This window comes from Odocoileus virginianus, chromosome 11 (assembly GCF_023699985.2).
Source record: "Odocoileus virginianus isolate 20LAN1187 ecotype Illinois chromosome 11, Ovbor_1.2, whole genome shotgun sequence".
Lineage (NCBI taxonomy): Eukaryota > Metazoa > Chordata > Mammalia > Artiodactyla > Cervidae > Odocoileus > Odocoileus virginianus.
In genome coordinates this window covers 59,062,720-59,085,593 of record NC_069684.1, presented here as the reverse complement: position 1 = coordinate 59,085,593, position 22,874 = coordinate 59,062,720, and the positions used below count along the sequence as shown (strand labels likewise).

The 22,874-nt window shown below is 37.2% G+C and overlaps 1 protein-coding gene across 1 annotated transcript in view; it reads right to left on the bottom strand.

Moving 5' to 3' along the window:
• The window catches only part of USH2A (usherin), a 903,825-nt gene that overhangs the window by 356,915 nt on the left and 524,036 nt on the right, over positions 1–22,874 (bottom strand). The window contains exon 37 of the mRNA XM_070474523.1: positions 12,001–12,180. Coding sequence (XP_070330624.1) covers positions 12,001–12,180 — 180 coding nt within the window. The remainder of the gene's footprint in view (positions 1–12,000; positions 12,181–22,874) is intronic.

Below are 22,874 nucleotides of genomic sequence, written 5' to 3'. Positions count from 1 at the left end.
CATGACCATCTCATTGTGGTGGCCTCTCTCGTTGCAGAGCGTGGGCTCTAGGCATGCGGGCTCTGTAGTTGTGGCATGTGGGGTTTAGCTGCTCCACGGCATGTGGGATCTTTCTGGACCAAGGACTGAACCTGTGTCCTCTCCATTGACAGGCGGATTCTTATCTACTGGACAATCAGGGAAGTCCCTCCATTAACTTTTCACAGAACCTTTAGACTCAGGATGATCTATATATCTTTACAGAGCTACAGTAGGGATCTTCTTGAAGTTCTTAATGGAAAAAGATTGGAAATAGAATCCTTAAGTGACTAAGGTACATAAAGGACTTATTTTACTTTTGTAAAAGTATTTATGCAGACAGGTAAATGCTCATAGAATTTTATGCAAGACAGACATAGAGTCTGTCTATGGTAACAAAGGAAAAAGAATAAGATGTTATTTTTAAAAAATAAAGCAAAAATTTCTTCAGGGCACTATAAGAATTCAAATAAAACTTCAAGTTGCTTTCAAACTGCAGAGCCAGTCAGACAGGCATGATTTTTTTTTATCCTTAAAGTTATAGATAAACCTTTATTCCAAGATAAAAAAACAGAAAGGAGAATTGTACTTATTCTTTTTAAAAATAGGATTTTTCAATATAAATGGAACTTAAAGGGATAATATTTCCCAACCCTCTCCTCTGGTAAAGTAGAAATGTGATTAATTTGTGTGTGTGTCTCTCTTTTGCCCCAGGAAGCTCTAAAGATTGCACTTAATTGTGTTTTGGGGCCTGTGTGTTTCTATACTAACCACATGAGAGTATGCAAATGTGGGAGGCTGGCAGCCCTTTGCTGGAGGCTTGTTGAGCCCACAGTAAGCACACTTCAAAGTTCCCTCCATCGTCTCCCTGGCTCAGAAGTTAGTCCCTTTCTAAAGAGTTTTTATAAGCAGGAAGTTCATTGTCAAGATGGTGAGTATGGAAAGTGAGAAAAATCCCACAAGTTATAAAATAGAAAAGTATCCTTCTCTTTGGCTTATGTAATTTTACAAACACACACACAAACAGAGCAGGGTAAAGAAACGATCAGTTCTAAGAAGGTAAAGGTAAGGTTTTTCATAAAAGGATTTGAGAGCTGTTCAAGACAGTTACAAATGCTTTGGTTTTATTCTCATAACATACTTGGGAAGAAGCACAGGTTCCACTAAATGGCCCTGGTATGCGTTTCCAAAAGTACGCTGCTGTTGCTGCTGCTGCTAAGTCGCTGCAGTCGTGTCCGATTCTGTGCGACCCCATGGACGGCAGCCCACCAGGCTCCCCATCCCTGGGATTCTCCAGGCAAGAATACTGGAGTGGGTTGCCATAGACTTCTCTGAAAAGTACGCTACTTTTTATGAACTTAAGTACTTATTGAATTTGTCTACCTTAGTACTCTGAATGGGTTGATTTTTCCAGGGGAAAAAGAGTAGCACATTTGGAAGACATACACAGGAGTAAAACATTCTGTACAGCTATTCTAAAGATTCATATGAACTGGATGTAACATAAATTGTGTAGCGCTTAATATGAAGGTAAAGACAGTGTGTTTATATAGTAGAATACTCTTGTTGTAAAGAATGTAATCCCCCACAATCCTATATCTTCACTGTGACTTTTACATCATAAAAGGAAGCTAAACTCATCTTTCCTCCTACCCTTTGAATAGGGTAATATACCATCTGAGCCTTTGGTTTATTTCAATTCCTAATCGATAGCTTACTTTTTTAAAAAATTTTGAACCTGTGCATTCTTTCCATTTTTAAGTGTCTCATGGCCACTTGCATGGCCTTGAAGTTTCAACTTACATCTTGCAAATAATTCAAAGTGGGTTCAGAGAGAAGATGATAAATGGAAAATACAAGCTGATATTTGCACACTGCAAGCAAACTTTTACATTTTGGGGGATTATTAGCACAGCATCTTGACATTGTATAGAATGGATTTTAAAGACTTAGCAATATTTTATAGTTTTCATTGCTGTGCTGTGTTTAGTAATGTCCGACATTTTGCAACCCCATGGACTGTAGCCTCCTCTGTCCATGGAGATTTTCCAGGTAAGAATATTAGAGTGGGTTGCCATACCCTCCTCAGGAGATCTTTTGAACCCAGGTCTCCCGCATTGTAGGCAGATTCTTTACCATCCAAGCCAACAGGGAAGCCCAAACACACTGGAGTAGGTAGCCTATCCCTTCTCCAGGGGATCTTCCCAACCCAGGAGTCAAACTGTGTCTCCTACATTGCAGGCACATTCTTTACCAGCTGAGCTACCAAGGAAGCCCTCTCATTGCTACAGCTACAGAAAAGTATAAGATAAAATGAAGTTTGAATCTGCAGCTCTTTTTTTTTTAACCTATCTCTGCTTTCTGAGCTTCTAATTGCTCTTAATTCCCTTAGGCAACCTGTCATAAAAATGATATCACTTGCCCTATGGTTGTTCCACCATGCTACCTACAACCCACTTCTTTTAGGTGGTTTTCGAGTGAGATGAGAAAAAAAGAAAAAGAAAATTCAGTTCTTTCCTTTAGAAACTGAAGGAGAAAAGTAAGTTCACTGAACAATTCATACCACAAGTCTCAGACTCACTTCCTAATCAGCTGAAGGGCTATCATCAATGATTTATTTTTCCTTTCTTTTGTTTACAGGCAAAGCTACTGTGACACTTAACCTAAGAAAAGGATGTGACAGCACTGTCCAGGAACTCTTAAGACAGCAAGTTGCTTCCAGGACAGGTCATCATTCTGCTTCCTGTGAAGCATTTCCTTTATTTCTGGTGTACAGTGTTAATAGGCACTCTTTTGATCTACCTACTCTCAACTGACTTGCAATGTTAATAAAAAATTTCCATTTACTCTGTAACATACCAAGATGGGGACTACCCACGTGGCACTGTGGTAAAGAATCTACCTGTCAATGCAGGAGATGTGGGAGATGCAAGAGACACAGATTTTATCCCTGGGTCAGCAAGATCCCTTGGAGTAGTAAATAGCAACCCACGCTGATAATCTTGCCTGGGAAATCCCATGAACAGAGGAGCCAGCGGGCTATAGTCCATAGGGTTGAAAAAAGATGGACACGACTGAACATACACACACACACATACCCTATGATGGATAGTCTAGCCCAAAAGCCAAGTTTTGCTGCCACCAGTCAACTTAGTTGTATCTTCCCAACCTAACAACACCTCCGAGCATGAGAAATTTAATAAAGAGTGTCTATATTAAATTGTTAAGTTTTGAGGTGGCTTGAGTATGCAATAATATATAATTGGAAGAAAAAACTCAGTCTTTTAAAAGAGGTCTTCCCCAGTAGCTCAGTGGTAAAGCATCTGCCTACCAATACAGGAGACATGGGTTCAATCCCTGATCTGAGAAGATCCCACATGCCACAGAGCAACTAATCCCATGGACCGTACTAATGAGTCTGTGCTCTAGAGTCTGGGAGCCACAACTATGAGCCCACATGCCCCAGCTACAGAAGCTCATGTGACTTAGAGCCCATGCTCCGCAACAACAGAGGCCGCCACAATGAGAAGCCTGAACACCGCAATGTAGACAGTAGCCCCTGCTCACTGCAACTAGAGAAAAGCCCATGTGACAATAAAGACAGTACAACTAATAAAATAGCTAAAGAAATAAGATCTACATCTTTAAAAAATTAAATAAAATCTAAAAGAAAATTAATTCAGCAGTGTGATCTGTGAGAAATCAGTGGGCAACGGAATTCTTTGGGTGATAATATTGGGCAAAAATTATGTATTACATTTTAAAGAGCAAGATTTTACTTGGTTATTCAAAACTGTATTGTCTGAACAATAACTGTTATTTCCTATTTAGTGAAAAATGAAATAAACTTTCAATTCCAAGATTTCACTTTTTAAAAAAGATATAGTTAAGGCAAATTTGGAAAAGGTTAAAAAAAAAAATCACCAAAAACATTCAGATTCTTCTCTCTTGGCTAGCATTAATGAAGTTACAAAAGCATTTATTTATGAATAAAAATGTACATATAATAGAAATGAAAAAATAATCCAAAAATTATGTATAATAAGTGGCTCACTATGAATACTGAAGAGAAATCCATCAAGAAAAAATGTGCTACTTTTCTGCCTGTTGAAATCCCAAGATAACCAATGAGAGTTTGATGTAAAAATCATTTGAAAATTATGATCTAGAGGTCATAGAGGGAGATATTTAAGGCATTTCAAAAGCAAAACCACTTTTCATCCTTTCTGTCTCATCATCCAATTCACATCAAAACTGCCCCAGAGCAGGGCTACTGGCCTGGCCATATTTATGTCACCGATGTCACTCTGAGGGCTAAAAGTAGGAAGGGATAGAAAAGAGCAGGACAAAATTACCCTAGTTTCTCTAGGATGTGTCAAAGACTCTGATCCTCACTTGCCCTCTCTCCAGGGCACTGTCCAGCCTCCAGAGGTAAAAGGTTATGCACACCCAAATCAAAAGTATTTGTTGGGGGTGGTTCCTCCATGCCACTAAACCAAGGTCTGGACACTAGCTGAGCATCCTGCAATTAACTAATTCTGACACTATCGACCTGGAGAGAGCCTCAGATTCCACAAGACTGCTCATTTTCAACTCCCCTCCTTGCCACCTCTGACGCCATTCACAAGTCTAGGTTGTCACCTGTGCTTCTGACCTAACAGAAGTTTCCAATAGCTTGGTACAAACTGGAGGTTCCAATAATCCCCTTCAAGTCAAGATGCCAGTGGCAAGTCAAGGTTGTTACCTGCACTTCAGACTGCTGCTGCTGCTAAGTCACTTCAGTCATGTCCGAAGCTGTGCAACCCCATAGATGGCAGCCCACCAGGCTCTGCTGTCCCTGGGATTCTCCAGGCAAGAACACTGGAGTGGGTTGCCATTTCCTTCCCCAATGCATGAAAGTGAAAAGGGAAAGTGAAGTTGCTCAGTCATGTCCGACTCTTTGTGACCCCATGGACTGCTACTTACCAGGCTCCTCTGCCCATGGGATTCTCCAGGCAAGAGTACTGGAGTGGGTTGCCTTTTCCTTCTCCAGTACTTCAGACTGACTGGCTGTAAATTAGCAGTTCCAGGTGCAAAAGCAAAGCCCCATGGGCTCCTGGGCACAAAGCCTTTCTGTATCCTCCATTTCTTCTATTAAAGGAAACAGCCGTCATTCAGCCTCCATGACCTTCCCTGAGTTTCAATGGGCATATTCAAGCAGTTGTTAATCAGGGAAGGGAGGGAATGTGAAACCAGGGAGAGACAAATAGTCAAGAGCAGTCTTGGGGCAAGGTCCTAGGTCTCCCTCAAGGGATATACACAATAATATCATTGAGCTATTTTGCAGAGACTGAAACCCGCTCACAGTGAAAGAAGTTAATGTTTAGTGATGGTATACTGCCCACAAGCATGCAGACCCCAGACCAGTTAGGCCTGAAGGTTGATGATGCTGACTCCTACTTACTTCACCACCAACCTATCAGAAAAATGTCCACAAGCTGATCATGCCCTCTTTTAACAATTACTCTAAAACGTCTCACCATCTTTTCTGGGGTGGGAGAAGAGGGGGACATACAGTTTTTTTGAGGCATTGTGACCCTCTCTGCCTGTCAAAGTAATAAAATTGAGCTTTTCTACTTCACCCAAAACTCTGTCTCTGAGATTGATTCAGTACTTTTGTTCAGGAAGATGAGCTTTTGGAATCACCACCATCCCCTTTACAGTTTTTGTTAATTTGCTACAGTGGTTCACAGAACTCTGGAAACCCATTTACTCACCAGATTACTGGTTTCTTACAAAGGATACAACTTGGAATAGCCAGATGGAAGAGATACGTGGGGCGAGGTATGTAAGGAGTGGCTAGAGCATCTATGACGTGCTGAACTCACTGCTTTCCACAATATCCATGTGTTCACCAACCTGGAACTCTATCCTTTAGGGTTTTTATGGAGGCTTCATTACAGAGACTCGAATGATGAAATCATTGGCCATTTGGAACTGAACTCAATCTCAAGTCCCTCTCCCCTCCTAGGAGGTCAGGGGTGGGAGGGATCAGAGTTTCAACCTTCTGATCGCCTGTTTGGCTCCTTCAGTAACCTGTCCTCCTCCACCCCCATCCTTGGGTACTTTCCAAAACTCATCTCATTAACATAAAAAAGACACCTTTTATAGCTCTGCTTAGGAAATTCCAAAGGTTTCTGGAGCTCCTGCCAGAAACAGGGACCAAGATCATGTAAACATTTCTTATTTTAAATTACAATATTGCAAGAGGCCAAAAAAAATCTCAGTAGGAAGATAAAGAAAATAGTAAGTACCAAATATTTATGAAGACAGACACTGCGCTAAGCATGAGACATAAACTGTGTTGCTCAGTCCTCTGGCTTCCCTGATAGCTCAGTTGATAAAGAAAAAAAAAGAAAGAAAGTGAAGTTGCTCAGTCGTGTCCAACTCTTTGCAACCCCATGGACTATAACCTACCAGGCCCCTCCGTCAATGGAATTTTCCAGGCAATAGTACTAGAGTGGGTTGCCATTTCCTTATCCAGGGGATCTTCCCAACCCAGGGAAGGAACCCAGGTTTCCCACATTGCAGGCAGATGCTTTACTGTCTCAGTCACCAGGGCAGTTAATAAAGAATCTGCCTGCAATGCAGGAGGGCCAGGTTAGTTTTCTGGGTCGGGAAGATCCGCTGGAGAAGAGATAGGCTACTCACTCCAATATTCTTGGACTTCCCTTGTGGCTCAGCTGGTAAAGAATCTGCTTGCAATATGGAAGACCTGGGTTCGATGCCTACATTCGGAAGATTCCCTGGGAGAAGGGAAAGGCTACCCCGTCAAGTGGTTATCATCATTCTGCCAGTTTAACAGATGAACAAACTGAAGTTCAGAGAGGTCCAAGGATTCAGTTCTAGTCATTCAGACTGTGAGTAAAAAAAAGGGAATCAAATTGAAGTTTGTAAGATTCCAAAGTTGATGCTTTTACAATGTGTTTAAGTGTTAATTCCAAGTAGATTTCAATCCTTTTCTCTCAAGGATGTTTTAGATTAGGGGGAGGTCAAGATGAGGAGGGAGAAAGTAAAATAAACTCTAAAAAACCACTCACAACCAATTTGCATTTTTTCAGCATTTGCTTTTCTAATATCACATCTTTGAGAAAGGAATACACTCCTCCAGCCTAGTATTTTTATGAAGTTTGTAGATTATAATTTTCATCAATTTTAATGACAAATTATTTACTATCAGAGAAAACTGGATTAAGTTCACAAACTAAGGTTGCTCCAAGTTCCTTTCACTGTTACAATAAAGCAGTTCAGAAAAAGATAAATAGAATAAAATTGTTTCTTTTGGAAAAAATATAAAACTCTCATAAAAAAATCTGTTGCCAGCTCGTCAGTATGGAATTTGTCACTAATCATTTTAAACTATGCCCTTTTATGCTTCTTCTGTCTCTTTTAGCTTTCTGAGTAGTTCTTTGATGTAACAAAGACAGTTTCAGACAAGATTTCAGTTCATCTGGAAAAAAAGGTTTAAGTCTGGAGGCAAAATGCAGTGTATTTAAAATTTATATACTCTATAATGCCTTTGTTCTGAACTTGAAGATCCTGCAAAACTTCTAAGCTTCTTTGCCTTCCTCTAAGCTCATTTGTTCTTCCTTGGCTTATTATCATGCAATTGTGATTTTAACTGGTGGTTCCATCGTTTAACTACATGCAGAGTCATGGCTGACCCTTCCTGATCAATTGCCAATCCATACAGGTTTGACTGATAAAAGAGCCAATTAGATTTAAGCAAATTAAGGGACATCACCAATGTCAACCACTTATTTAACTGAATGCTGAATTCCATGCATACAAAACACTAATGCACTGAGCCCCATTAAGAGTTGAAATCCTAACCCCATTAGTAACTCCAGACCTTGAAGGGGTAAAGGTCAGAAGAAAGTTTCATATTTATGGATTAACATTTGGAGTCCATTTTTATTTTTTTAATTCTTTTCCTAGAACTCTTGAACCTACACTATAATGCTATTCAAGAGCTCAGATTAAAGATATTCCTCATTTCTAAGAGTATCTTAGTGATAAATATGAGCATTATGTTATTACAAACAGTTTAAAAATATAGTAATTGTAGAAATACGAAAGTCTGAGTACACACAAGTATGTAAGGGTATGCTACATATTTGAAGAAAAAGACAAAACATCAAACTCTTCGGTTGACCAAGTAATACTTGAAGTGAATTTTTAAACAAAAAAATGTATGCTATTTGGGATTTGCTACTGTCAATCTATGTGCTGAGTGATTAGTCTCATGATCTCCTTTGTGTTAATTTCCATCTTCAAAATAACTTGTGTTTATCATGTTGTTTAGTCGTATTTTTATTTTCTGTGGTCAAATTAAGAGTTTTTTTTTTTAAAGACTAATTTTATTAAACAGCACAATTAAAGAAACAAGGAAGACCTGACAGGACTAACAAGGGTTCGAAGTTAAATACTGTTGGGCATTTTCCCCCAGATTTGTTGAGGTATAATCAGCAGACATAAAACTGCACATTAATTATGTTTCTTATCAGACAAAATAGAAAGATGTTTCATAACCAATACTGAAGAGATGATGTACCAGGGTAAATTCTTTACGCTATGGTCCCTTACCTCTCCCAAATTCCTATGTAAACCAGTGTCTGTTACTCTCTGTTTACCTAAGTAAACAATAGGGAAGGAACCAGAGTCACGAGTTAGTACAATCTGAGACTATTTCTTACTTCTAATACTCCCGCTCTCCTTACAGTTTGGGTCCCCAATTACATCTGCATGGCCACAGCATCTCTGCACTGGACAAGCATACATGGAGGAGGTCACCGTTTCCACAGCTGGCTACAATAAAAGATTGCGCAGGTAGAAGAGGAGGTCTGAGCGGGCCTGAGCAATGATACTTTAAACTGGTAATTAAGCTATCTTGACTGATTTATTTATTTATTCATTCACCCACCAATTATTCATTATGCACCTACCATGTGTTAGGTTCGGTCTAGGCATTAAAGATAAAAATGTGAGTAAGAAACAGTCCCTGCTGTGTAGGCTCTTATAACCAGCGATTGTGACAGATGAGACAAGCAATTCAGTGTTATGTGATTGAACTCAAGGATACAGAAGGGCCCTATCTCAGCCTTGCTTGGTAAAAGATGACTTCTTGATGGACTGACTTCCAGGTTGAAACCCTAAAAATGAGTAGGACTTAGCCAGATCAAGAAGGTAAAGGAGGTTTTCTGAGCCGCATTTGATAAAGAAAAAAAAAAAATTAGCATTTCTGCTTTGCCCAAACTTTCTATTCTTGTTTTTCAACTACACTGGGAAGAAAACAGCTAAGGGTGCCATGTCCATAACTGAAAGATAGTAGGAATTCAACATCACCATAAAAGAGACTAATGTTAAAATCAAGGGAATGGCAATAATGAAAATAACCAAATATAATGGAAAAGTAAATAGCATATAGAACCTTCTCTGCCTATAAGTTGGTTCGTTTCTGTATGTCGGTTCATTTATTATTCAATTCAGTATGAAACACAGTTCGCTGGACAAAGGCATGGAAGATTTCTTTAATAACTCTCAGTACTAATTTAATTCTACTTAAACACACATATTCTAGTGAATGCCACATGCTTTTCAGCATGATTTTTATGTGTAAATCAGGATAATATGTTTTCAGATCATTAAGTAAAAGGAAGCATGAACTAAAACCTATTTAATCAATGAGGTATCACCTTTAAACTGCCACAAGGTCATAAAAAAGATAATTTCAAAGCTATAAGTTTCCTAATTGTAATCAACAACAATCTAATGATAAAAAGAAGTATGTGCTAATGGCTGTAATAAACTTGAGGAAATCACTGTCTGTCTTTGAAGACACTTTGCTTCCTCTTTTGGTGAAGGGCCACCTCCCCAATTCTGGATTTCTGAGGACGTGAAGTGAATGATTGTATGCTGGCTTCCAGAGCATTATGATAATGACATGGATATGCATCCACTGAGTGGAAATGAAGATAAGATTCAGCAGTTGACTTCGTCCAACTGTACCACCATAAAGCAATATTTAGTTTCCTTGTGTTTGCATAATATCAACTCTTCTACTAACCCACTTCACATAGTGTATATATTGAGCTAACAATGGCAGCTTGCTATGTTTAACTGAATCACACATATATTATAAATTATTAGGTTATACATTCCTAAACATGTGAACAATGAATTAAATTTACCCCTGGGCTTCCCAGGAGGCACTAGTGGTAAAGAACCCACCTGCCAATACAGAAGACAAAAGAGATGCGCGTTTAATCCCTGGGATGGGAAGATCCCCTGGAGAAGGGCACGGCAACCCACTCCAGTATTCTTGCCTGGAGAATCCCATGGACAGAGAAACCCAGTGGCCCACACACCAAAGGGTCTCAAAGACTTGGGCACAAATGAAGCGACTTAGCACACATGCACTCTTATGAATGCAATGTAAATGTCTGTAAATTACAAACTATTTAAATCAGAGTAAAAGCCAGAAAATGAATATGCAACTCAATATTTCACATGTTCTGTTAAGATATTACTATACCACTGAAAACTTTCAAGTACTAACTGCTCTTTAATATCTAAATATGAATAAAAGGTATTATATACTAGGGTATAGAGTCACCACAATTTTTTAATCCCTTCTAGCACCTTGGGTTAGAGTGAAAAATGAAGATAGGAATACAAGGTTTGTTTTGTTTTTATCTCAATTCTTAAACAGGCACCCACCTAAATTCAATTCTCTCTTCATAAAATTATCTGTTCATAAAATATGCAACTGAGTTGATCTGCCCCAAAAGTCTCTTTCAAGAATTCTTTTCTTAAACAATGTGGCTTCTGCCATTTAGAGTTTCAAGTGTTTTGGTAAATATCTACTCATTAATTCTTATAATGTCATAAAAGGCACATCATAGTGAGTAATTTTTATGATATAGAAGGTAATGAATTTTTCCTTGGCAGAAGAATTCCACACAAACTGTAGATTAACTCTTACTTTCCCTTCATGAGACCTTGCTGCTCTTAACACTCTTTACGACTGCAGAGGGATCTATCCAGTCTTGCAGATCACTCTTACGGAGATAAGGACATCATCCTTTAGTACAGGACACACTGGTTCCTAAAGCTGGGCTATGAGCAGACACTGGGTATCCTGGGGTCCTTTTCCTTTGGTATTTAAAAAATACATGTTTCTAAACACTCAACCAAGAATTACACTCATTTCTGAAGTGTACTTTCCATTCAAGAACTGTACATAACAATCTAAGGTAGAGTTTTATTCTTAGTAATTAGTTCCTATAAACAGTTAAAACAAGTGTAGAGTTGAATCTAGATCATAATAGTTCTAATTAAGTTAAGTCAATCTTTATCAGAGAAATAATTAAAAATGGCCAGACTGGGTCACATTTCACCTGTGAAAATGATACTGAACTCTAATCATTAGGACATGGAATTTAAGGATGCTTTTCCAGTGGTGCAAATAGAGTTTTCCTATTCTATAACACTTACTCTGCTTTTTTTCTCTTTTGGTCAAATGAGAAGTTTATATATACATCTAAACTTGTTTCCCAAAAAAACAGGAATGAAAACCACTTGTATGAGAAAAGCAAAGTACAAATTTAAAATATATATTTTGAATCTAAATGAAGTCTCAGACAAAAAAGAATTTCCCTATATTCTCACTATGCATAAAGCAAGAGGCACATGTGTGTGTACATACACATACATACAGACACATGTGCGTGTGCATACACACAGTGCTAGATGAAAGTGATCTCAATAAAATAATACTAATATAAGGGTCCCAATAAAACAAAGCAAGAACAAAAACCACCAGAAATACAACTGCAACTCTAAATTCTGAAAAAAATAATTCTAACAATAAACAGGCATTCAATGGAGACAGTTCTAGAGCATTTGCATACATTCAGATACCAACGTTGTTCACAGACTTACCCCCTGGAGGCATTGAAATCATTACAGGGTCACTCATCAAGCTGCCTTGGCTATTGGAAACATTCACATGTACTGTGTAGTTCGTAAAAGGAACCAATCCATTAATGAGCACCCAAAGGTTGGTCTCTTCACCACTGTGCATGATTTGTGTGCCATTCAGAAGAGTGTAGTTATCACCAGCTGATTATAAAAAGAAAGGTATTTAAATTAGTGTATAATTAAGGATTCTTTCCTTCTATTATTTGAGTATTTTCTTGGGTTCTAAATATAGTGCGCTAAGTACAGCTATCTGTATCAGTACCCCAAGAGGCATTTCATGTGCTGCTATTAACATACATAAATTTATTATTTTCTGAACAAAGTGTTACCTGAATTAATATGTTTATTAACTTCTAATTTATTCAGTGCAGAGGTTGGAATAACTCAGCTGATATTTTTAAGACAGTTTGAAGCCTAATCACAAATATCATGGATATAAGTATAAATACTGTACAGATATATAAATTGATCAGTTAATGGATTATTTACAATTTTTCTTTTTAAGTTCTTGAATTTTCTTTAATGTACAAACTGGGAGGAAATCACACTGTTTCCCTAAATGGAATGGTTCTGGATATAAAGAGAACACTCAGATATGTGTTATGTTTTATTTATTACCAGTACCAATTGGTTTATTTTCTGCTGATTTTGCTTGTAAGGTTAGTTGACTACTTTCTATTTAACACCTCTTCAAAACAAAACTGGTGACAATATTCTGAAAAGTAACTAGAGGTGGGAAGTAATATATGTCCACTTTGATTAGAATATCTTTTTTTTTTTTTTAACCTCTATGGGAAAATGCAGAGGCTGCCTCTCTGTATATAAGAATCACCGTGAAAGTACATCACTGGGTCCCACCACTACCCTCCTTCCAAAACTTCAGAGAACCCAAATCTCTAGATTAGAATACAGGAAAATACTTTTGTCTGATAATAGGGTTTTATCTCCATCTTCTATGCATCTGGGTTACATTCAAGGTTAAGAAGAGTTAGAAATTAGACTTAAAAAATAAGGCTACAACTGAACAGCATATTGTAACATTTATTTCACTTGCTATGTTAGATGCTTTCATGAAAAGTTTCCATGAGGAAATTTTAAAAAATATCACTTAATTTGTAAACTTTAATTATATTTACTCTTAAAAGATTGAAAAAAGAATAGTTAGAAATAGTAGTATTTACTTCAAATAGCCATCCTCCTTTGCCAGAACACTTTTTTACTGTATATACCTTTAATTTTTCCCATATACATTCCACAAATATAAGCAAACAAATAAAAAAAACACTGATGTCGGCTTCTAGGAGAAAGCATATTTGCGAGCTCTCTGGATACTGATATAATCTTTACTGTTTAAATGTTTTAAAAAGTAAAGATGGTGACATACGAAAAGTGATCTTGCATTGTATAGCGGACAAAAGATAACAGTTGTAATATTTACAAAAATATTATATTTTTACATAGTTTAGTATAGTGCAAGAGAAGGAAATGGCAGCCATTCCAGTATTCTTGCCTCGAGAATCCTATGGACAGAGGAGTCTGGTGGGCTACAGTCCATGGGGTCGCAAAGAGTCAGACATAACTGGATGACTTCATTCACTCTCAGTACAGTGCAATGGAAAGTACATAAATTTGGTGATTAGAGAGCTTCTGCATTTGAACTTGTCCTTTTCATTCTTGAGTAGTGTGTTCTTTGTAAGTAACTTACTTACTTTTATTTATCTTTTTATCACCACGCTGGGTAGCTGTGGGATCTTAGTTTCGAAACTAAGGGCTGAACCCGGGTCCACAATAGCAAAAGCACTGAGTCTTAATATCTGGACTGCCAGGGAATTACCTGTAAGTTACTTAATATTTCTGAACCTCATTTTTCTTCTGTGAACTGGGAATAATAATGCTCCTTTGTTTGCCATATTATTACGACCGTTAAATGAGATGTTCAGCAGCAGCAGCTAGAAATGTTACTGCTTCTGTTCCAATATCTATTCATTTTTAGTAAAACAAGATAGAGATATTGTCACAGTTTAAGAATGGTTTTAAGTTCCAGAAATGGAAATAGACAACACATCTATGTACGTGAAGAAGTTATGAAACCTACAAAGTAGCTGTTGGTAATCTCCTAATGCATTACAGCAGAAAGGATACATCTGTTGCTATATCCATGCAACAGACACATTTCTGAAAAATATTTAGAACTATCAAGTGATTAAGAATTACTGACTCTGTATTTTACTTTCTCAAGTACCTTCCTACTACATTCTCCCCACCTCCATCCAATAATGTATTATTATTCAAAAATCTAAGGTTTTTCAATTAATAAAACAATGCTAATCTCATTCACTTCCACTGTACCATTGTTTCATCAGGTTGCAATCCAAACTCTAATATCAAATGATGAAAAGAAGAACTCATATCTAGTTATGAGCCTTATGAAATATGGGTAAGGCAGATCAAGACTTTAAAAATATGCCAAATTTTAAAAAGATACTTATAATAACTTTGGGATGGAGAACTTAGCTGAAAATTTTATTGCTGTGAAGTCCACAGGTAGGTTAAGTGTTTTTCATGAACAGAAGAAATCCCTAGTTCATGCAAGAATTTATTACCTGAACTTGAAATTGGCACATCCAAAGGAGTGGTTTGTTCCAAAGAAAATAAATGGTACTTATGGGCTAAAACATGGGACTAATAATTTCTATTCCTTTTTGGTAAAACAAGATAAAGACAGTCCCAGTTTAAGGATGATTTTAAGTTCCCAAGATGGGAATGGACAACACAGCTAGATAGGTGAAGAAGTTATGAAACTTACAAAGGAGCTGTTGATAAGCTCCTAATGCACTGAAAATACATTTCCAAATTATGCTACACTAGCTTTCATAGAAGTTTTACAACTGGTCAACTTGATTATTGAGCTCCAACTGCAGGCAGGGAGTAGACCTGAGTAGGTGCTGATAACAGTTTGCCTCGAATGAGTAAGACACAGTTCTTGCACTCAAGAAACTTGTTTTAGATTAATACGAATTCCTTCTAATCATGATCTAAGAAAAATTCCATTATTCACATCTGAAGATCTCCTCAAGTTCCCATAATGTCCTGTTCCTTAAAAACATATTCAGTTATAGCTGAAACAATTGCTGCTATCGTCACATGCCCAGATCTAAAATTTCAAAAAGTCAGCTTATCCTAGGAAACCCAGGAAAATGCTCTATTTCCTTGAGAGTAGTATAACATGTCAAACTGCAAGACAACAATGAAAATTATAAACATAAGCCAAGAGAATACAGTTTTACACATTTCAAGCCTGGTGTAATTGTAAGCTCGAGTTAACATCTATGATGATAATACTGGTGAGGGTTTTTTTTTTCCCCCTTGTATTTTGTTTGTTTGTCTTTGAAGCAAATTTCTAGCTGTAAAATGAAAAATATTGCCAGCTTTGAAAATGGCATGGCAGGGGGAAATATATTAAGTACCACTTTATTCTAAGTTTCCCGGATAACATTAATACATGGTAATTATACAATTAGTTGTAACATTAAGTCCTAGTTATAGAACAATGATTACTCAGTAATTATAAGAAGTATATAATTACTCAATAATTATGAGAAGTATGCAATTACATAACCATTTCGTTCAGCTCAAAAAAGAACTTGTACATCTCCAGGAATCACGTAGCTGAGTGAATTGAATGTTCTTTCACCTCCACTAACATAAAGCTCAATTCAGAGACCTGGAGCAAACGACAGGATTTCAACCCTCATTGAAGCTCAAAAATCTCCAGATTCAAAACCAATACAAGATCCAGAGATTTCAGCTCTTCTCCACCTTATTCTCCCTGCTCTCTCTTTCTTTCAATAACCTTTGCCAATTTGGGTTCCTAGCTTTTAAGGAAAAAATCTTAAAAATGTAGGTCCTCTGATCCTTTTAAAGGGGTTGTGCTTTACCACCACTTTTCACTGCATGAACTTTGTTTTCAGTGGGCTGGAAAATGCAGCCTCATTGGTTCAGCCTCAAGAATCAACCTAGAAGATGCTACAGTGATAAGCATTTCCTATCACAGGTGACCACTCCTGTCTGGTCGGCCTCAGCGTGGACCTGATTTGTGAGTATAAATGGATGGTGCTGGTCAGATTAAGATTCTATATTCTGGAACCACAACACCCATGACTTCTCTTCCAGGCACTGTGAGCTTGGAGTCCCCTTCATCCACCTTCTTTAGCTCTGGCCTGTGCCATTGAGCTTTAATCGGTTGTTCAGTCACAAAGTCATGTCTGACTGTGACCCCATGGACTGCAGCTTTAACTGGGGATTGCACTAAACTCTTTGCACCATGAGACTGTCTATACCTGTGTTCCAGAGCTCACCCATGTCAAAATCGCCTGGGAGTACTTCACACACCTGAGTTCTAACCCAGACCTACTAAAGAAAAACACCAGAGCGTATGGGGAATCACATGGTGATTCTTCTTCAGCATGTAGAACTACTGGTTTTAGGATTATTTAACCCATGTTCAAGGTGGTCTTAATGTAATGATCAAAATTCATTTCCTTTGCTTGAAAAAATTATCAGGCCGCATTTGGCATTCTTATAAAAGATGCATTTAGATTCTAGCTTTGGGCTGCAAAATGTTGATTAGTGAACTAATGCATCTTTAGAAAGTGTAAAGTTAACTTGCAAGCTAGACTATCTTTACAGACTACAAAATCTAGTACAGTTATAAGAAAGTTTAAAATATGAATAAAAACAATTTCTAAAATGAATAAAAGTGAAAAGACAGCCTTCAGAATGGGAGAAAATAATAGCAAATGAAGCAACATACAAAGAATTAATCTCAAGAATATACAAGCAACTCCTGCAGCTCAATTCCAGAAAAATAAATGACCCAATCAAAAAGTGGGCCAAAGAACTAAACAGACTTTTCTCCAAGGAAGACATACAGATGGCTAACAAACACATGAAAAGATGCTCAACATCACTCATTATCAGAGAAATGCAAATCAAAACCACAATGAGGTACCATTATACGCCAGTCAGAATGGCTGCTATCCAAAAGTCTACAAGCAATAAATGCTGGAGAGGGTGTGGAGAAAAGGGAACCCTCTTACACTGTTGGTGGGAATGCAAACTAGTACAACCACTATGGAGAACAGTGTGGAGATTCCTTAAAAAACTGGAAATAGAACTGCCGTATGACCCAGCAATCCCGCTGCTGGGCATACACACTGAGGAAACCAGATCTGAAAGAGACACGTGCACCCCAATGTTCATCGCAGCACTGTTTATAATAGCCAGGACATGGAAGCAACCCAGATGCCCATCAGCAGACGAATGGATAAGGAAGCTGTGGTACATATACACCGTGGAATATTACTCAGCCCTTAAAAAGAATTCATTTGAATCAGTTCTAATGAGATGGACGAAACTGGAGCCCGTTATACAGAGTGAAGTAAGCCAGAAAGATAAAGACCAATACAGTATACTAATGCATGTATATGGAATTTAGAAAGATGGTGATGATAACCCTGTATGCGAGACAGCAAGAGAGACACAGATGTATTGAACAGTCTTTTGGACTCTGTGGGAGAGGGTGAGGGTGGGATGATATGGGAGAATGGCACTGAAACATGTAAATTATCATATGTGAAGTGAATCACCAGCCCAGGTTTGATGCATGATACAGGATGCTCGGGGCTGGTGCACTGGGATGACCCAGAGGGATGGGATGGGGAGGGAGTTGGGAGAGGGGTTCAGGATGGGGAACATATGTACACCCATGGTGGATTCAAGTCAGTGTATGGCAAAACCAATACAATGTTGTAAAGTAAAATAAATAAATAATTTAGATTAAAAAAAGAAGAAGATCAAGCCAAGAGAAAAAAAAATTTTTTTAAAGGAAAAAGAAAAGCTATATCATGCAAATGACAACCATAAGAGAATTGGCTGTACTAATATCAGATAAAACAGACTGTTAGACAAAAAGCACTATGAGCAATAAAGAGAGACATTTAAAAATGATAACAGGTTATTCCATCAGGAATATATAATTATGGACATACATGCACCTATTTGGGCTTCCCAGGTGGATCTAGTGGTAAAGAACCCGGCTGCCAGTGCAGGAGACAGAAGAGATGAGGGTTTGATCCCTGGGTCAGCAAGATCCCCTAGAGGAGGGCATGGCCACCCACTTCAATACCCTTGACTGGAGAATCCGTAGACAGATGAGCCTGGAGGACTATAATCTATGGGGTTGTAAAGAGTTGGACACAATGTACCTATATATTTCTGGTTTTAATCATTACAAAATATTGCCTGTTTGCTTGATTTTATAATAAATGCAACCATGACATATGTAAAAGTATGTATATCACACATCTGAGAACAATAACTTAAGAATTTCTGAATTAAGGTCCTCTCTTTTTCTTTCTCCACTGGGGATGCAGAGAAAAGGAAGGGTTCTTTGCACACTGGCCCGTATCATGCAATCACAAGGAAAAAATATATTTGGTATAGATCACACAACATTCTAAAATACAACCCTAGATGTTATTTCAGACTATCCTACATTCTCAAGGATTTCCTAAAAGGTTAATTGTTTCAGTCCTACTTTTCTATTTTACTTTGAAGGAAAAAGTGTTAAATGAAGAAGCAATCAAAATAAATCTCACATGTGCCACAGGTTTCACATGAAAGGAACTTTTCCTTCAGCTTCGAATATGAAGACCAACTAAAATGTTAACCTGGATGCCCATTTCTAAAGCTAAAATCTTACTTTTCATGTTCTTATTTGCCGAATCGTAGGATATTTTTCTGTACAATTAGTTTTTAAGCATAAACCAGTGTAAATAGATATTCTCGCATGTATAAGTCACAGATGAGTAATTGATGGCTATTCCGAGAGTATCATCTCACGGGGCTCTCTAGATTGAAATAACATAAATGGGTATCCTTTCCCATTCTTGTTATCATCATTGTCACAAGAATTTTAATGCACCATATATTCCATAATTTTTTTCCTCTGTGCTGTACTGCCCTGACCTTTTCAATATTCTGTAATTTGACTGGCTGGCTATTGCAGTTCTCTCCTTTTTACAGCCTTATTAACTTGTGGAAAAGAGGTGAAATGAACAGCCAATCAGAATACATCATATTGCAAAGGTCAGTGTAGTCTTGTAAGTATCATCACACACAGAAGACTGTATGCCAGGCATTAACATCCTGATATCTTATTCATGTGACAAAGATTGTAACAAGAACAGAAAATGGCACAACATGAATCCATTCTCATGACAAAGATCATAATGAGGAATGACAGCGAACAAACCAAACTGATTCTTGTTACCTTGTGAGGATTTTACATGTCAGACCTGGTCCTGTTTAAGTTAGCCTTTTTCTGAATCCAATTACACCTTATGGTAGAAAAGATATTGACCAATTTTCCCACTTCTGGCTGGAAAAAGAAAACGCTATATTTTTTCCTGTATTGGGGTCTCAATGTTAGTGTGGTTCAGCCTCACCTCACCATCACAGAATTCTGCCAATCCCCAAATAAAAGCCACTGAATGGCATATTGCAAATTAGGGTCACGTGGCCAGTATGCCTTTAAATGGGAGCTAAGAATTCTAGGTTACTCTAGATAGCACATATTAAAATTTAAGTCACTTTTATTTCTTCTTTGTAAAGATATTTCAAATTATTGTACCCAAGATGCAAATGCATGCTCCAAACATCATTATTTTAATAGATCTTACTTTGATATAAATCTGAAAGGATTTAAGTTAATATATAGGTAAAAAGACCTATTCCTGACTTTTAAGTTTATGCCAACATACAAAACTTTTATAGATCTTTTCTTACACAGCTTTCTTCTCCACAGAACATTTTGAAAGAGAAAAAAATAAGTAGCTTGTGAAGCACTTAGGGTCTGAGAAAGACAGTGCTCTGTTAATGCATCATACTTTTACCATTATTGTAATTACTCTAATGTGATGCTTAATTAGTTGTCCTCTAGTAAAAGCTGTACTTCTTTGATTCCTCTTTAAAGTGGTCATTCTGCTATTATAACAATTGTAGTTCAGGGAATAAATACACAGAATATTTCATCAATTCACCAAAAGATGCTTCAGAATAATTTGCCCCAAGTCTGTGCTCATACAAGAGCAATACAGCTCTATAGAAAATGAGGATATTTTTGTCTGGTGCTGTTTTTTTTTTTTTTTTTAATTTATGGACAAGAATAAACTAATGTTACACAATTAATCTTCTAAATATTTTAAATACCATTTTTTAAGTCACTAGTGATAGCTGCTATTCTAAAGGCTTAAAAAGAACTAACTGAAGAATATGGATGGATTTGGAGGGCATTATACTAAGTGAAATAAGCCAGAGAGAGAAAGATAAATTCTGTATGATATCACTTATATGTGGAATGTACAAAATACAACAAACTGGTGAGTATACCATGAAGAAATAGACTCATGGATATGGAGAACAAATGAGTAGTCATCAGTGGGAAGAGGATGGGGCAACATAAAGGTGAGGAAGTAGAAGGTACCACCTGCTGGGTATAAGACAGGCTCAAGGATGTGGAAATACACAGGGGTGGGATGTATTCAAGGATGTGGGAATACAATACAGAAAATACAGTCAATACTTCATAATAACTGCAAGTGGAAAGTAACCCTTATGAATTTTATAAAAATAAAAAATTTTTAAAAGGGGTAAGCAAAGAGTAATCAATGAATCCTTGAATAAAAGAAAGATGGGTTTACTATTTAAACTGCTTCTGAAAGACTTTTTTAACCTTTTAGACTTATATGCTTTCCAGAGGTAATTTGCCAGACATGAAACAGCCCTTCCTACAAATCTTAATGAAAAAAAGTAAATGGCTAAAAAAGGCTAAAATATTTTGCTGTAAGAAGCAAATGCAGTGTTAATAATGCCTTGCAATTTATTTTAAAGAAATAATTTTATTGCCTCATTCTAAACATAAGAAAATGAATTACAAAATGGCTTAGCAGTGCCTATGTAAAAATTTGGTTTAAGAACCAAGCAAATGTGGCTACAGTCAGAAGCAAGAGAACTATAATGCGATAGCTTTAGTCTCAAAATAAGCTTTCAGCATGAAAAGGGTCATAAGAAATACATTTGTTTGTAAAGCAAAGAGAGTTTGGTATATACATTTTTTCCTCTTGATCAACAACTTAATTGATTTTTGCTCCCTGATTTCAAGTTGATCTGATTTTCCCTTTTAGATCCTGCAGATGGTGACTTTCTAGCCTGGATGATTACAGAAATGAAAAGAACCAGTTTGAGTCCTTTCAAAGACATTTTATCCACTTTAGTTGTTTTCTTATTGTTTACCTAGATCAGTTACTGTAGTTCAGCTATAAAATAAGTGTGTAAAAACAAGTAACATCTCTGTCATGGCAAATAGTTAATCACTTACTTAATGCTAAGGATGCATTTTAGAGTCACCAATTGTATTTTTTAAAGAAAGAATAAAGTTGTTTTTAAAACATTTCATCTTAAAAAAAGATTGAGAAATGTAAACAACTTATTAACAATGTTATAGGTACATACTATAAGTCTTTATTTTTTAATCTTTGCTCATTGTTCAGGCTTTCATTGTCAGTATACAAATGAAGAGTATTATCTGCTTTTAAAACATGTTCATAACTCACAGATGCCAATAAGAATATTCAGTTCTTCAGGGAAATGATCAGAAACTGGCTAAAAAGGAGACCTGGTGATCTCCAATCCATAATCAAATATCTAGATTGATTGTGTCACTTGCACTTGTATTGATTTCAATTCGAGTAGCTCACCCAAGGGAATAATAAAAATGTGGAATAAAACTGATTTATGAGAACAAAATAAATCCTTTTGTGAGTGGTAATGAATTGGTACTATTTAACCCTTTCAATCACAGAGTGAAAAAACTATTTATTTTTTAAGAATGCTGAGCTAGCCAAAAGAAGTCATATCAGAAATGCCAATATTGCCAAGTGCCATTACACTACGTTGTAATGCTGGGGAAAAAGCTGCTCTAAACTTGATGGAAGGCATCATCTGACATACAACATACTTCTAGCTTTCCTGGGCCAAGTTCAATGTGCCATCACAAATGATGGACTTGTAGATCTAAAGTATTATGGAATCATTCGATAAATGCTTATTTCACTTATTTACATGATTTATAAGACAGCTGAGAAACAAGAGTGAACTTGGTGGCACAGGTTGTTGTTCAGTCACTAAGTCGTGTCCGATTCTTTGCGACCTGATGGACTACAGCACACCAGGCTTCTCTGTCCTTCACTATCTTCTGGAGTTTGTTCAAATTCATATCCAAGGAGTCAGTGGTATTAACTAGCCATCTCATCTTCTACTGCCCTCTTTACCTCTTGCCTTCAATCTTTTCCAGCATCAGGGTCTTTTCAAATGAGTCAGCTCATTGCATCAGGCCAAAGTACTAGAGCCTCAGCTTCAACATCAGTCCTTCCAATGAATATTCAGGATTGATTTCCTTTAGGATTGACTGGTTTGATCTCCTTGCTGTCCAAGAGACTCTCAAGAGTTTTCTCCAGCACCACAATTTGAAAACATCAATTCTTCAGCACTCAGCCTTCTCTCTGGTCCAACTTTCATATCCATACATGACTACTGGAAAAACCACAGCTTTGACTAAAGGGACCTTTGTCAGCAAAGTAATCTCTGCTTTGTAATATTCTGTCTAGATTTGTCATAGGTTTCCTTCCAAGGAACAAATGTCTTTTAATTTCATGGGTGAAGTCACCATCTGCAGTGATTTTGAAGCCCAAGAGAATAAAATCTGTAACTGTTTC